The 15,258-nt window shown below is 42.1% G+C and overlaps 2 protein-coding genes across 10 annotated transcripts; one reads left to right on the top strand and one right to left on the bottom strand.

The window, feature by feature from the left end:
• Positions 1-2,874: 2,874 nt before the first annotated feature.
• Positions 2,875-4,780, top strand: gadd45gb.1 (growth arrest and DNA-damage-inducible, gamma b, tandem duplicate 1). Its single transcript, XM_058064673.1, has 3 exons — positions 2,875-3,175; positions 3,262-3,469; positions 3,893-4,780. Exons 1-3 carry the CDS (start codon positions 3,033-3,035, stop codon positions 4,004-4,006), a joined length of 465 nt encoding a protein of 154 aa, XP_057920656.1. The 5' UTR covers positions 2,875-3,032; the 3' UTR covers positions 4,007-4,780.
• Positions 3,236-14,906, bottom strand: nim1kb (NIM1 serine/threonine protein kinase). 9 transcript variants are annotated; one of them, XM_058064672.1, is made up of 9 exons: positions 14,467-14,680; positions 14,175-14,280; positions 13,755-13,823; positions 13,502-13,566; positions 13,057-13,192; positions 12,576-12,703; positions 12,310-12,411; positions 9,546-9,706; positions 8,083-8,232 (listed from the first exon to the last, which is right to left on the bottom strand). In XM_058064672.1, the coding sequence occupies exons 1-8, from the start codon at positions 14,527-14,529 to the stop codon at positions 9,578-9,580; spliced, it is 798 nt and encodes a 265-aa protein (XP_057920655.1). In that variant the 5' UTR covers positions 14,530-14,680; the 3' UTR covers positions 8,083-8,232; positions 9,546-9,577. The 9 variants fall into 9 exon arrangements, 7 of the variants coding, with proteins under 7 accessions (XP_057920648.1, XP_057920650.1, XP_057920651.1 ...); XR_009126038.1 differs by having other exon boundaries at positions 8,089-8,232; positions 9,514-9,706; XR_009126022.1 differs by having other exon boundaries at positions 8,092-8,232; positions 9,486-9,706; positions 14,467-14,679.
• Between the last annotated feature and the right edge of the window lie 352 nt (positions 14,907-15,258).

Below are 15,258 nucleotides of genomic sequence, written 5' to 3'. Positions count from 1 at the left end.
TATATATATATATATATATATATATATATATATAATTTGCTAAATAAAATAAATACATTAAATTTGAGTGTATATGACATGCTAAATTAAGTAAATATGACAAAATAGGAGGCCTTCGAAATTTTGACAATTTTTGAGTATTGAGTGCTTTTCTAGTATTTCAAGTTTGACTAATAATAATAATAGTTTCACCTAAATAAATTTGGGTTAAATATAAGTGGAAAAAAAACCTTACAAACATTGTGAAATATCAACACAAGATACATAAGATATATAATGAATAATAAAGTGTGAGCAAGACTTGGGATGTTTGCATGATGTAACTTGCAGGCAGCGGCACACGCCACCCTGCTTTGCATGTGTAAAGACCTCAGCCAAGGCGCGTGGCATCTGCAGATATACCTCAGAGCTTTATCTCCTCTGTCTGCATCCGTTTCCATGACGACCGCGGGGCGCCATCTGTCCCCCGGGGGAAGGTGAGGGGAGCGTGCGGACAAAGGAAGTCGGTCAACACCTGCTGCGGGCGTGGGCCGCACACGAGGTGCTTATTCATTCATTCCACTGTAGGGGACGAGTGTGGGGTGTGTGTGTGTGGGGGGGGGGGGGGGGGTCCAAAGATCGACACAAGGGTGGTATCAGGGTCGGTATGTGGTCGTGTTGCGCAATGTTGTTACATTGTCGATGTTGTTTATTATTATTTTGCTCAATTACATGTAATTAAAGATAATGACTGGATAACTACATTATTGTGTTTTTGTTTGTTGTCTCGTGTTTCATTCTGATTTTTAACAATAATTTGGAAAAGTTTCAAAAAACAATCAATATTACACTCTAAAAAGTAATATATATATAAAGTTACTGCTCCTTAAAAAGCTGTGTGCATTGTTATTATAATTAAGTAGACAACAAATTAAACTACTTTGATTAAAATGATTAAGTCAGTCGACTTAACATATTATTTTGACTCATGAACTTAAAAACTTGTCCCATGACAACAATTATGACCTCACAGCTAGGAGACCAGGGTTCAATTCCACCCTCAGCCATCTCTGTGTGGAGTTTGCATGTTCTCCTTGTGCATGCGTGGGTTTTCTCCGGGTACTCCGGTTTCCTCCCACATTCCAAAAACATGCTAGGTCCAAATTGTCCATAGGTATGAATGTGAGTGTGAATGGTTGTTTGTCTATATGTGCCCTGTGATTGGCTGGCAACCAGTCCAGGGTGTACCCCGCCTCTCGCCCAAAAGACAGCTGGGATAGGCTCCAGCACCCCCGCGACCCTCGTGAGGAAAAAGCGGTAGAAAATGAATGAATGAATGAGTGAAGAGGAAAAGCTAATTTGTGCAATGCAATATTGTTTGTTGGTTCAAAGCAATTTCAAATTAAGTTGTCATAACTAAGAAAGACTAATGGAAATTGTTGCGTTGATTTTTTTTTTTTTTTGAGGCTAAACATGTATTTTTTGAGTGTAGTATCGGAATACAGGTCCGCATGTACATGGTATCGGATCGATCACCCACATCATGCATCATTATAACCTGCAGCACTTTCTAGCTGACTTCCAGCTCTGATGGTGGGAGTGGGGGGGGGGGGGGGGGCAGCAGGCCACCAGCAAAGAAGAACTTCCCCCAAAGCAACATCTGCCGCTCACTACTACCGGGGGGGGGGGGGGGGGGGGTGATCGGTGTGGCAGATGTGCTGCAGTCACAATGGATCCTATCGATTTTGCACACGCGCCTGCCCCGTGGCAATGCGCGTGTATCGATGCTCTGTTTACACACATAGTGCACATATGCGGGACAGAAACTGAAAGTTGCATGTTTGCAAGTAAACACTTTTTTTGTTGCTGCAATAAAGTTCTTGTTGTTGCGCAAAACACACTCTAGACGATCTTTGTAGTTACAACACACACACACACACACGAGCTGAATGCATGAAGTGATTTTTATCACTTTTAAGAGATAAGTAGGATTTTTAGTGTGAAAGTTTGCACTATAAGTTAAATGTGATCTCTGGTATTCTAATTTAATCAAAACTCAGACAGCAGGACAGCACATGTAGACTTGCGGACAATAGATGGGGGCACCCTGGGGTTGGGGTGACCTGGGTTTAGGTTCGAGAAGGAGGAGGGGGGGGGGCTCATAGCGACACTTCTCCATCTGCCGCTTTGCCTTCACTTTAACAAAAGAGTGATTGAATCACTGTGGCACCGCCTACTTTTTTTTCTTGCACATTAATAGCATTATTAGCAAATTATTTAGCAAATAAATTTGGATTAATATGCAAAATTTGGTTTGCACCGATATGAAACATGTGCACACACTTAATGCGTAGATGCGTGCACATTTGCATTCGTATGTGTCCAGAAAAAAAAAAGAATGGCGTGATTTTTTTTTTTTTTTTTGCGGACAGCTGATGATCACGTGGTCTGCGTGAATGGTCCTTGCAGCAACACGCACAAGGTTCTGGCACGCGCTGCTCATTTGCATTTGTATGGGTGCTGTGATAATGGAGGTTTCTGCACACACACACACACACACACACACAGACATAGACAATAGGACACAGATGGCATCGTCCACCTGCCCTTTCCCTGGACAGGAAATAGTTAAAACTTTTAAATGCGTTACTGTATTTTGAATAATACTTTTTAGTGTAATATTCATGTACTGCATTCAGTCGTCCGTACAAAAAAATAATAGAAAATTAGGCTATTTTTAGCTGCACACACACACACACACACACACACACACACACACACACAATGGAGGGGGGCGCGCGTAGCTACATGACCCCCATCAATCTGCCACGAGCCAGAAGCGTGACAATAGTATTATCATACCAATGCATTGAGGAGCTGCAGCCAATCAGAGAGCAGCTCTTTCACTGGCCTCGTGCGAGCTGCTGCCTATAAAAGGAGTAGAGGTCTTCCCCGGTGAGGACACTCCGCTCTTTATTCGGATTACTCCACACTCCAGCTCTTTGAAAGCTCTCTCTCTCTTTGCTCCTTTGAGGAATCAAACCGTCATCATTATGACTCTTGAGGAAGTTCTCACTCAGAAATCCACCGACCGTGCTCCGTGCACCGGAAAAGCCCTGGAGGAGGTGCTGGTTGCCGCCAAAGACAACGACTCCCTCACCGTGGGCGTCTACGAGTGCGCGAAAGTGATGAATCTGTAAGTATTGAACTTGAAGTGAATTCATCAATATCTTTTACACGTGGATTCTAACACAGTTCATTTTTATTATTTTTTTATCACAGAGATCCAGACAGCGTGTCCTTCTGCGTGCTGGCCACGGACGAGGAGTTCGAATGTGACATTGCTCTGCAGATCCACTTCACTCTCATTCAGTCTTTCTGCTTCGACAACGACATCAGCATCGTCAGAGTGAGCGACACGCAGCGTCTGGCCGAGATTGTCGCTGGCGAGTCGGTGCAGCTCGAAGACGCCCACTGTGTCCTCATCACGGTACGTGTAGCTCAAAGGCCGAACCGCTAGGGGGCGCTGTTTTTCAGTTGCCGACTCAGCTAGCAACCATCATTTTAGCTTGTTAGCTTCCTCCGTCATGGCGATTAAAGACAAACGGGCAGTGCGAAAATGACCGCTTACACTTAAATATGTATACTAATCGCCTACTTAGTTGCCATGGGAATTTGTGTACCAATTGTGTACAATTTTGGGTGTACCACTGTCCCAAAATTGATGACTGTAGCGGAAATGACGGTCGCAGTATTTACACTTTTTTCTCCATTACATCCGGGTCTTGACTTCTCAGTGTGAATGCACTAAAAAAAACAAAAAACAAAAAAAAAACAAGTCAGTTTAGTTCACTGTGCATGGGAAAAGAGAAAGCGCATAACTAAATCCTGTCTCCTCTTCCTGTTTGAACAGAACCCATCTGATGGTTCTTGGGAGGATCCGGCTCTGGAGAAGCTGCACTTATTCTGCGAGGAGAGCCGGCGTCTGAACGACTGGGTCCCCGAAATCAGCCTCCCCGGACGCTGATGCGGGTTCCTCTCCGGTCTCAGATGCTTGTCAAGCTTCTCATCTGGAAATACTCATCCTGATGGACAGGATGAGCCTGTTTCTGCTCATCCCTGGATACTCCTGAGGAGGATTCCCCAATCCAGGCAGCACGGCGCCGGCCCGAGGGGGCCACCCGTGGAACCGTCGCCTCTTGTCCCGTCCATGCCAAGATGACTCTCATTCTTTGTGTGAATGAGGTCGGGTATGCCTCAAGAGCGACACATCGACCCTCATTCTTTGTGCGGATGAGGTTTGGAGAGGAAGGAGAAGCACGCGCAGCAGGAGAAGAAGCGGTGCTGAGGAAGAGGACTCGTCAAAAAAAGGACTTTTTAATGATGGCCTCTTGGCTGAGCAACATGACAACAGTTGCAGTCAGCGGAAACGTTTCTCACTTTCCAGAATTGTCTTAATTCTCTAAAGGTTTCACTTTAGAAATTTAACATCGACAAAATCATGCTAAAATATAAATATATATTAAAAAATTGTCTGCACTCTAAAGGTTTCACTTTAGAATAAGACTTTAGAAAAATAACTATTAATGTGTTAAACTATTGGAAAATGTAAATTCCGAGATGTAAAAGTAAAAACGGTTATATTCTCGAAAGGTATTGCTTAGCAACAAAAAAAACTAAAGGTTTCACTTGTGTAGCATATGCTTGAATGAATTGAATGTTAGATATAAAGACTTTTAATTGTATACTGAAGAAAAATGTAACAAAACTGTAAAATTACAAGTGGAAATAAAGTACGACAATAAGGATCTTGTGTGTATGCATTTTCTCTTGTAGATATATTGTGTGTGTGTGTGTGTGTGTGTGTGTAGTTCAGCGGGCGATAGAGGAGGGGTATCGGTGTTGTCGTAACAAATGTTTAAAGCACAGCAAAAGGGGCTCCAGTCTGTCATCTGCTCCCTGTTGTCCCCTGCAGCATAAAAAGAACAAAAAAAAAAAGCCCCCCTCCCTTCACTCTCGTCTAATCTCCATGTGTAAAGCTTGGCGGACAATAGCGCAGCTCCAGGCCTGTCAGCCCCAGCGTCGTGCACACAGCTCCTATTGTCTGGCCTGCAGATGTCTGCAGCCAAGCCATCTGCCGTCCCTGCAGGTGCAGGTCAGTCAAGGCCGGGAGGGGAGGAGCTAAGTTTTTTAGTTTGCACTGATCTGGCTGGTTTGGGCCGGTTGTGGAGTCGTCCCATGTATCATCTGGTGTCCCAACAGCTGCTGTCTGGGCGATTATTTACCGACAGGCACTTGCCGAAACTTTGGTAAAGAATCCACACAAAGAAGCACTTCGGCTTCATGCTGGAATAAGACCTGCATTTCACTTATTATACTTTTTAACCTTTAATTGAGTGCAGCATTTTTTCATAAAGAAATACAAAATTCTAGATATGGTTGCATGGCAAATCTAACCCATTGCATGCAATGAAAAGAAGGGAGAATAACAAGGCTTTAACAAGATGACATATATTTCTATACCATAGACTCAATCAGGCACTGTCTTTCAAAGTCTTTAAAAAAGTATCCCCAATTACGCCATATCTTGATATCAATAATTCAAATAATATATATATTTAACTATGAAAGCACACAAAGTTTCGAAGTGTGCCTGAGGCCCCGATACGCTCGAAGCCCCTCCCGCTTGGGGTCCCTCACCATACCTCGGACTACGGGCAGACTGTCGCAGCCCCGCCTCCTCTGAGCCCGGTGCAGCAAGATTCGGTACACCCCGGTGACAGGGCTGCGGCTGTTGTTGAGCTGATTGTTCCGTAAGTGTTCCGACGTGATGCCAAGCTTCTCCAGTGAGCTTCTGACCTCCTCCATATCATCCTCTTCCACAATGTCGCTAAGCTCAGATCCTTGGAGAGAGCTTCCTGTCTCCGGAGAGGCCAACGACCAGGGAAACTCGACGGGTAAAAGCCAATCGCAGCCCAGCATTTGGTCAACTGCATAACGCTCACCGGGTTCTGGCTTCAAGATGCCCCTGATGAGCCTCTGACAGGGACCAGGAACCCAGGGAGGGATAGTGTAGATGCCTTGGATGATGCAGCGTCTGAGTTTGCCCATGGTTTCGGCACGGAACGGCATCGTACCGGTCACCATGAAGAAAAGAATGACCCCCATTGCCCACACATCCACCGGGGGGCCCAGGTAGGACTCCTCCCTGAAGAGCTCCGGCGCGGCGTACGGCGGCGAGCCGCAGAAAGTATCGAGGGCGTGATTTCGGTTTGAAATCTGTGTGCTGAATCCAAAGTCTGCCACTTTCACACAACCGCTGGTGGTGAACAGAACATTCTCTGCCTTCAGGTCCCGATGGATGATGTTGATATTGTGCTGTAACGCAAAATATTAATTTGTATTATTAGTATACTTGACTTACATTTATCATATACTGCACAATATTAATATTTTATAACCCTTTTTTTATTTAAAAACATGATTCTACCGGTTTTTCCTCACGAGGGTCGTAGGGGCCTATCCCAGCTGTCTTGGGGCGAGAGGCGGGGTACACCCTGGACTGGTCGCCAGCCAATCACAGGGCACATATAGACAAACAACCATTCACACTCATATTCATACCTATGGACAATTTGGAGTGGCCAATTAACCTAGCATGTTTTTGGAATGTGGGAGGAAACCGGAGTACCCGGAGAAAACCCCCACACACGGGGAGAACATGCAAACTCCACACAGAGATGGCCGAGGGTGGAATTGAACTCGGGTCACCTGCGCACTAACCACTTGTCCGCTAATTCATTTCTTCTAAACATGCAAACTTCACACAGAGATGGCCGAGGGTGGAATTGAACCCTGGTCTCCTAAGCTGTGAGGTCTGCACGCTAACCACTAGAAAACAAAAACATCTTCAAAGTCCAAGGTTGTCTCCTTCAATGCTATAAAATGACTCTAAATCCAATTGAGAAGGATGACAGACGTGGCATGATGCCTTTGACTGCACTAACAATACTGGCCTTTTTTTGTGCTTTTATATAGTGCTCCAAAACCAATGACCACATGATACAGACACCCACTCAGTATTGTCCAATGTGTATGTGCACTTTCTGAGACCAAACCATGAGAGATGGCCGAGGGTGGAATTGAACCCTGGTCTCCTAGCTGTGAGGTCTGCGCGCTAACCACTCGACCGCCGTGCCGTCAAACATGATTTTATTGTCATTATTTAAAAAAGTGTGTATAATGTATGTCCAGACTTTAGAGACTCCCTGTTTAAGATAATTACGATAATATCAGGAAGTGAAATGTTACCGTCCCCACTGTTTGAAACCCAGCCATCAGCAATCATCAAATGAGTATTCAGATGGGAAAAGGATTCCGATTCGCTCACCATATATTTGACGGCAGAGAGCATCTGTGAGAAAGTGATCTTGCTGATGTTGTCAGCAAGTTTCCCCTCGTTGCAGATCCTGTTGTGTAGATCCCCTCCGCCGGCGTATTCCAAAACCAGGTAGAGACGACTCGGCATCTCCACCACTTCGTAGAGACGGATCACGTTGGGGTGCTGCATGGAGTCCATGCTGCTGACTTCCCTAGAGAGAAGTCGCTGGGCATGCGTGTCGAGCCTCGTTTTGTCCAAGATCTTAAGTGCCACTTTGTCTACGAGCACAAACGACAACATGGTGATGGTTTTCAAAAGGCTGATATTTGAAGTGTTGTAATTGTTGGAGAACGCATTAGAAAATAACACATAAACTAGAAGACTAAAGTACTTCGGATTACTGATTAAAGTACAGTCATCAAAGACACTTAATCCCATTTAAATGGCTAACTCCTAATTCATAATTCCTCATAATTGATGTATACAACCTTTGAGGTTCCGCTGTCCAAGTAATATACCGCCATAATACAATGCAATAAACTGAATACAATATCAAAGATCAAAAAAATCTGACTACCTTTAGTCAAAGCATGAAAAGCCATTTTGACTCTGGAGAACGTCCCGTGGCCAATCTCTCCTCGAACCTTGTAGAAGCCCACCCTGCGTCCTATGATCAATTCCTTGATAGTCCTCTCATCCTTGTGCATTTCTATAGTGAGCTTCTGAAGGGGGGTAATACGCAGTGGGGGATCTGCCTCCTCATCTTCCTCTTGGTCCTGGTCCGAGCTGTCTGTGAGACTGTAAAGACTGTGGTGGAACTTCGGCCCTGGTGCCTTGAACTGTCCTGAAGGCATTCCGGAAGATACTTGTGTCTGCAAAAGTTTGACATAAGATTGTATAACGGCACATTAGGGGGAGTATTTAGTCGAGTATTTACAATTTTCTGGAAAATGTTCAGTATTTTTAAATGCACAGTATGCATATCTTGTGTGTCTTAATTTAACACAATATTACTGCATAGCTGAACGTACGTTTATATTTAATTCAACATGACCTTACAGTACACACATTACATTACGGTACCACATAAACACATAAACACGTATTTAAATGAACTTCTTACCAAGTTTCAGAACGTGTGACTGTCATCCAAACATAAACTCAGACCTAATCTCGGAATTGTAATATAAAACCCATCCTTCCCTTCCAATGGACTGGACTACAATACTCCTGATGGGTAGCAAGGTTTCTCAAGACACACCCCCTCACCGCCGCCTACCTTTCCCCCTCATTGAGGAAAGGTTCCCTATTACGGTGTCATGAACTCTAATCCTGTTTGAAGTTAGTTCTGCCCCAATCCCTTAAACAGCTGACTGATATAAATTCAGACTAAATCAAAACAAAACCCAAAACGAAGCAGCTAATGAATGTGAAACGTATTATATGTCAAATGGTTGCTTTGAGTAAGAAAATCGGCTGTGTTACATGCAGTCGATCAATTGGCTTTTGTGAGATGATATGTTACGCAATACTATTACACAATGTTCTCGTTGGGATTAGCGCTGTGTTCCCTCTCGACGTTGGCTGAGCAGCACAGGTAAAGGGATTACAAAGCATCATGTCAGCTTCACGAAGCCGAGTCTCGCCATTCGGTTGTGTGAGAAGTAGCGTGGGAACGCATTAGAGATGTACAGTATAACTGCTGATCGTTTACCTCTACGTGCCATTACATTTCAATTTGGGCTATTTTCATGGAAAGATAAAGGATTTCGTGTAAAGTAAAAAAAAAAAAAGCATCAGTTTTACTAACATATCCAAACTAGCTTCACCAACAGCAAAACAGGAAATGAATTGGTTTTTTTTTGCTACAAAAAAGATACACAGAACTGATTTCGTGAATGAACCTGAAACGGCCCATGTGTCGTCTACCCCCTCCTGTGTGGATATCTGATTGGATTAAAGCCTTAGACAGGAATACCACCTGTGTTTAACTGTGATCTCAGCACACTGGTCACCTGTCCGCATGTCGCTTAAACTGCACATCAACCGACAAGAGAACATACCTGCCTCATGTCTGTCGGGATGATCAAATAAATAAAATCCATGCACCCGAAAATGCTATCACCTTAGGAACCTAAAGACAAGATGGATACTTATGCTTGAAGTTGGAGAAGTGACAGGTCACCAGCGTATTAGTGCTTTTAGCTTCAAAACAAACTAGGTCCTTCTTTTCTTCGAACGGTTGTCATTGAGGCTGCCAACTCGCTGGTTGTCTTCCAGCTCTTTGATTCTCTGACGCAGAGCCTCAATCTGCTTGGACTTCTCTTCCTGGATGAAGTGCAGCTTCTAAAGGACAAATAAGCATCGTTACAAACAACATAAAACACAGACTAGGAATAAAAATACAAAAACAAACTAAATTAACTAACTAAAACTAAATTATTAGAAAGGTCAGAGAAGAAATGGTCACACTAAAAAGATATAATAAGATAATAGATTGTCCTTGAACCTAAGTAAAACTAAAATCATGCTGTTTGCTAACAGCAGAAAGGACACGCACCAGCAAATACAAATAGACGGTGTGGACATTGAATCACAATAGATGAAAATATGAGCTGGAAACCTCATATTCCAAATATACAACATAAGGTGGCCAGAAATATTTCAGTATTGAACAAAGCAAAATTTGTTCTCAATCAGAAATCACTCCACACTCTTTATTGCTCTCTGGTTCTACCATATCTTACTTATTGTGTGGAAATATGGGCTAATAACTATAAAAGCAATCTTCACTCGCTAAATGTACTGCAAAAAAGGTCAGTAAGGATAATTCATAATGCCGCCTATAGAGAACATACTAACTCCTTATTTCTAAAATCACAAATACTTCAACTTGCTGATATAGTTCATCTTCAAACAGCTAAAATAATGCATAAGGCTAAAAAGAACCCATTACCTAAAAATGTCATCCAATACTTCTCTACAAGAGAGGAGAAATATGATCTCAGGGAAGAAGTACATTTGAAACGCTTATATGCTAGGACTACGTTAAAAAGCCATAGCATTTCAGTATGTGGAATCAAACTATGGAATGGATTGAGTAAGGACCTCAAACAATGCACAACGATGAGCCAATTCAAGAAACAATACAAGCAGTTGATGTTTGCTAAATACAAGGATGAAGAGTCTTGAACCAGTCATGATGTGCTATATATATATATCACTATATTGACACTTACTATGGTACACATTATGTCATTGGATGGTCATATCACCTCGTACTTCGGTACGAGGTACATTATTAAAAAAAACAAAAAAAACCTTAAACTGTATTATGGAAAGCAGGAAGTGAACAAATGTAACAGTTACTGATTGTAAAAGTACCAGATGTGTCACGGTCCGGCTTGTGAGCTTTGTGGTTCGACCCCAGGATGCAGAGATTAGGACCCAAATGCAGGTAAAGATATATTTATTTGTGCTATGTAGCAGGATTGCGTACAAGCATGGCAAAACTCGACATAAGACAATGAACCGACAACGAAGGGAGCGTGCACCTGAACTAAATAGCAATCACCGATTGGAAACAGGTGCAGGAGAAAATGGAAAGAAACGGAAAGCAGGACAGAGCAACAGAGGAAGTGAATACAAAATAAGGGCACGAACGAGGAACAGAGAGGAAAGAGAAAAACTAAGGAAGCTGTCATGAGGGGGTGAAGCCCGATCATGACAAGATGGAGGGGTAGGATTTAATAAGCTGTGCTTCTTCCTACTCCTTTTGGACATGTGGAACTGTGAACTGATTATGTGATGCACACAATTGTAATCTGATGCATGTTCAAATGAAAGAAGACCATTACCATTACCATTACCATTACCATTACCTCTGGCAGTGGAAACAATAATTAATACAGCACGAAATTCACATTTTAACTGATTCGCGACTAATTTTCAATCTGAATGCTTTCCCTCAGGTGTTTTGAGAGGTGATGATCCCACTTGCACAATAGAAGAGATCATGTTTGGTGCCGTTTTAAACCATAAAAACAGCTTGGCATTCATCTCTAGAAGTACCAAGTTTATTGAGCCCCAAAATCCAATATTCTGTGTGCCTCATCTAAAATTGCCGGTACTGAAATTCATTCATTCATTCATTTTCTACCACTTTCCTCACGAGGGTTGCAGGGGTGCTGGAGCCTATCCCAGCTGTCTACGGGCGGGAGGCGGGGTACACCTTGGACTGGTCGCCAGCCAATCACAGGGCACATATAGACAAACAACCATTCACACTCACATTCATACCTATGGACAATTTGGAGTCGCCAATTAACCTAGCATGTTTTTGGAATGTGGGAGGAAACCGGAGTACCCGGAGAAAACCCACGCATGCACGGGGGAGAACATGCAAACTCCACATAGAGATGGCCAAGGGTGGAATTGAACCCTGGTCCTCCTAGCTGTGAGGTCTGTGCGCTAACCACTAGATCGCCATACCGCCCCCCGGTACTGAAATGTCTTTTGAGAAATGGCTGGGATTGAATGAGTTACTAAGGGTGTCAGACTTAAAGTCAAAGTAATTTAAGTGTCCGTCGTTTATCACAAAGTAAGATTCAATATTAAGAAATTGAATATTTTCATCGTTAAAGCATAGAAAACTTGCTTATGAATATAAACAAGCACAAAGAGCAAAGTCTTGGGGCCCTCTAGTATTGTGTAAAATATCACAAGATTTCAAATTGATGATGCACGCAGGAGCAGACTACAGTCTAAGTCAAATTCAAGGCAAAGTCGCCGTGATTGGATAAAACTGAAAGGGATTGGCTGGATAGCAACATTAAATTCCTGGAGAGATTGACCAGTTGATGGCCCCAACAAACTAATATACGCATTTTCAATAGATTGTTGGGAACATGACCATGGCTTTAAGCAGCAACAGTACAAAGCACACTCACCCTTTTGAAGAAATTATGTGCAGTGTTGTCGAGGTCATGTTTCTGCTGTTGTTGCTGGTTACACTGGGCTGTATTTTGGATTCTGCCTAACTTTGCACCGAACTGTAAAAAAAAAAACAGGAAAGGACTTATGTTAGACCACTAGATTTCAGGTGCAGGTCAATTTGACTTATTTGGAGTTTTGAACATGAAGACAAAGGTAACTTCAACAAGTAAAGTATTGTAAGACCATAAGCACATCACATTCAGCAGCATTTTTATTTTACCTCCATTTGCAACTTCAACAGCTCGCTTTGCTGTTTTCTCTCCTGGTCCTTCAGCGTCTTCTTCATCACCTCCAGATCCAGGTCTTTTTGCTCCAGTAACGTCTTCACTTCGGCCTCTTTAGCTTCCACTGCGGTAGCGGGTCAGCCCACCCAAATAGTACAGATAAATGGTTAAAAAGGTGAAGCATGAGATCGAGAAGTCTGAAATGATGAGATATGGTTTTACATTCAGGGGAGAATATTATCTAAGCTGTAGCCTATTAATGCGGAATGTTGGCATAAGCCAGACATCACCCTGGACTGGCCTACAGTCAGTCCTCACCTCCAGTCAGGGGTAAGCACTAAATATTTAGAGATTTAAAGATTAAAAAAAAAAAAAGAAATGATGGAGGGCAACACTCATTTTTAAATGGATATATATACTAATATGTATTTCAACAAAGTACGGCATCATGCATGAGAGTTGACTTAGAGATTTTACATCGATTGACCGCCTCCATGTGGGCATCCTCCACCTGCTTCCTGCACCGCTCCATGACTGACTCTAGCTCCCTCTTGTGGCTCTGTCTCTGTGCTTTCATTTCACTGTGCAGGCGCTGGATCTCAGCCTCCCCATCCTGATCATATAGAAACAAGATACAGTATGTTATGCCTAACAATGGATGCTTACATTTGAATATGAACCACGCAGTAGTACCGAACCATGTGTTTAATGTCCAAAAAGTGGACAATTTAACATTTATCACTCAAATCAAGTGGAGTAGCTTCAACTTTAAGGTCCTGTATAAATCTTGCTTAGCTGTTTGACACATTGTCATGACTCCAAGATGGACAATTGAACAAACTGCATCATTTTCTTTTTTTTTTCATCAAGTATTTGATGAAAAAGAGCTCATTTGCATTAGTTTGGTCATTCCCGTTCTTACCTCTGCTGTTCTTTCAAGCTGTTTTCTTAGGTCGGCTGTATTCTTCTTCAATGAGTCATTCTCCACTAAAAGATGAGAATATGCGATATGGTATATAACCTCAGTATCATTGTGGTGAGCCTGTGACAAACTCAAAACCAGTGTCAAACAAAAACTAAGTAACTAAAGTCCTCTTTCGGAGGTTTTGACAAATGTATGAATAGCAATATATTACTACTAAGTAGTAATACTTCATTTAGTAATTAATAGTCACCTCTGAGACTGCACTGCTGTTGCAGAGTCTGCTGCAGGCTGTTCACTGTGACTAACAGAGTGTCTCTTTCTGAAAGAGTATCAAATCGCATCAATTAATTGTATTTGTACTGCATTACAATACCTCAGTTACCTGGGTAAATACGTTTTTTGAGTGTTTTAATAAAAACTGTTAAAAACTACCCCCAAAAGTATTTTTATTTATTGATTTTCAGGCAACTGTTATAATTTCCCCAAGTTGTCATGCATGGCCTGTTGTTGTAATTCCCCAGAGTGACCACAAGAGGGCGATACCAACTTCTCAACAGTACATTTGTGACTACATTAAAACTAATCACAGAGAGAATGTGGTCGTTTATCATTACCTAAAAGACAAATACTGCAATAACAAAAGCATGAAAAAGAATCAAAATGAACTCACCTTCAGTTAAACTTTTCTCCTTGTTTTCATAGAATTTGACGACTTTATTGGCTTCGTCCAGTTTGGTCTTCAGCAGGTTGTTTCTGCCATTTAATTCGGTCATATTCTGTTTCAAATAATGGCCACAAGCTGTGACAAGATGGCCGTCAGTTTTGCCACTCACCTTTTAAGACTTGTATAGTTTCTGGCCAAAATAGTGCAACGTAACATTTAACACATCAAATCCCCAATACGAATCAGAGCTCATTCATCACTGTTGACTTAACTTTGTGTGTTCAAGGTTAAACATTACCTGTTCGACGACGGCGAATTCTTTTACAAATTTATCAAGATTGACGCGGTTGATCTTTGACATTCTGGAAACAAAAAGTTACAGTTAAACCTTAAAATTGGCGGTGTGCGCAAAAGAGAAGAAAGCTGAGTTTCATTTAATTATTAATAATCAATACGAGTGGCGGGCGGATCGAGACAATTATCGATAACATCGATACCAAGGTCGGGATTACTACTTGATACTCACGTGATTTGATCGATATTTTTCAGTTCTTATTTGAACAACTGTTTTTGTTGCGTGACGTTATGTTACATATATATATATATTGTAGCGACCCTGACGTGTTCATGCTGACATGTTGTGCTCTTGAGTGTCTGACTGTTCCGGGTGACTGTGAATGCACCAGGGGTGGGGGCGTGTCTGTGCTGTGTTTGTGTTGCTGGCTGTGGTTTTAGCGGCGTGGTTACGGCCGACAGTAGCCATTATTGTTATCCAATAAAAGCTTATTTATATTGTTGTAAACAATTGTATGTAATTAATGGGAAAATGCCAGTTTATACATAAAACCTCATTAAGCTCAAAATAACTAGAATATTCTAGAATATTCATATTCTAGCAATTTTAATTGGCCTTGAGATTTTGATCAGGTCAGTTTAAACATACATACATACATATATATGTAAACAATACATTGTTTTATTAGTTGTACCAACATTTCCGTTTCTTCAATTTACATTTAGTGTAAACATTTCCTTTTACACCAATGTATCCTTTTAGCATCTACTTACACTTACACTTACTTGTAATTGA

Source organism: Doryrhamphus excisus, chromosome 2 (genome assembly GCF_030265055.1).
Source record: "Doryrhamphus excisus isolate RoL2022-K1 chromosome 2, RoL_Dexc_1.0, whole genome shotgun sequence".
Lineage (NCBI taxonomy): Eukaryota > Metazoa > Chordata > Actinopteri > Syngnathiformes > Syngnathidae > Doryrhamphus > Doryrhamphus excisus.
The sequence above is the reverse complement of the archived record's forward strand: the minus strand, read 5'-3'. Positions and strand labels throughout refer to the sequence as shown.

Excerpts from the sequence above, each read along its gene's own strand:
- nim1kb (XM_058064665.1), bottom strand. The coding sequence starts at position 9,465 with ATGGATTTTATTTATTTGATCATCCCGACAGACATGAGGCAG. Across the intron at positions 7,639-7,937 it reads TTTTCATGCTTTGACTAAAG|ACAAAGTGGCACTTAAGATC; the intron begins GTAGTCAGATTT and ends TTGTGCTCGTAG. Across the intron at positions 6,358-7,369 it reads TCTCTGCCGTCAAATATATG|CACAATATCAACATCATCCA; the intron begins GTGAGCGAATCG and ends TTTGCGTTACAG.
- gadd45gb.1 (XM_058064673.1), top strand. The coding sequence starts at position 3,033 with ATGACTCTTGAGGAAGTTCTCACTCAGAAATCCACCGACCGTGCTCCG. Across the intron at positions 3,176-3,261 it reads TGCGCGAAAGTGATGAATCT|AGATCCAGACAGCGTGTCCT; the intron begins GTAAGTATTGAA and ends TTTTTATCACAG. Across the intron at positions 3,470-3,892 it reads CCCACTGTGTCCTCATCACG|AACCCATCTGATGGTTCTTG; the intron begins GTACGTGTAGCT and ends CTGTTTGAACAG.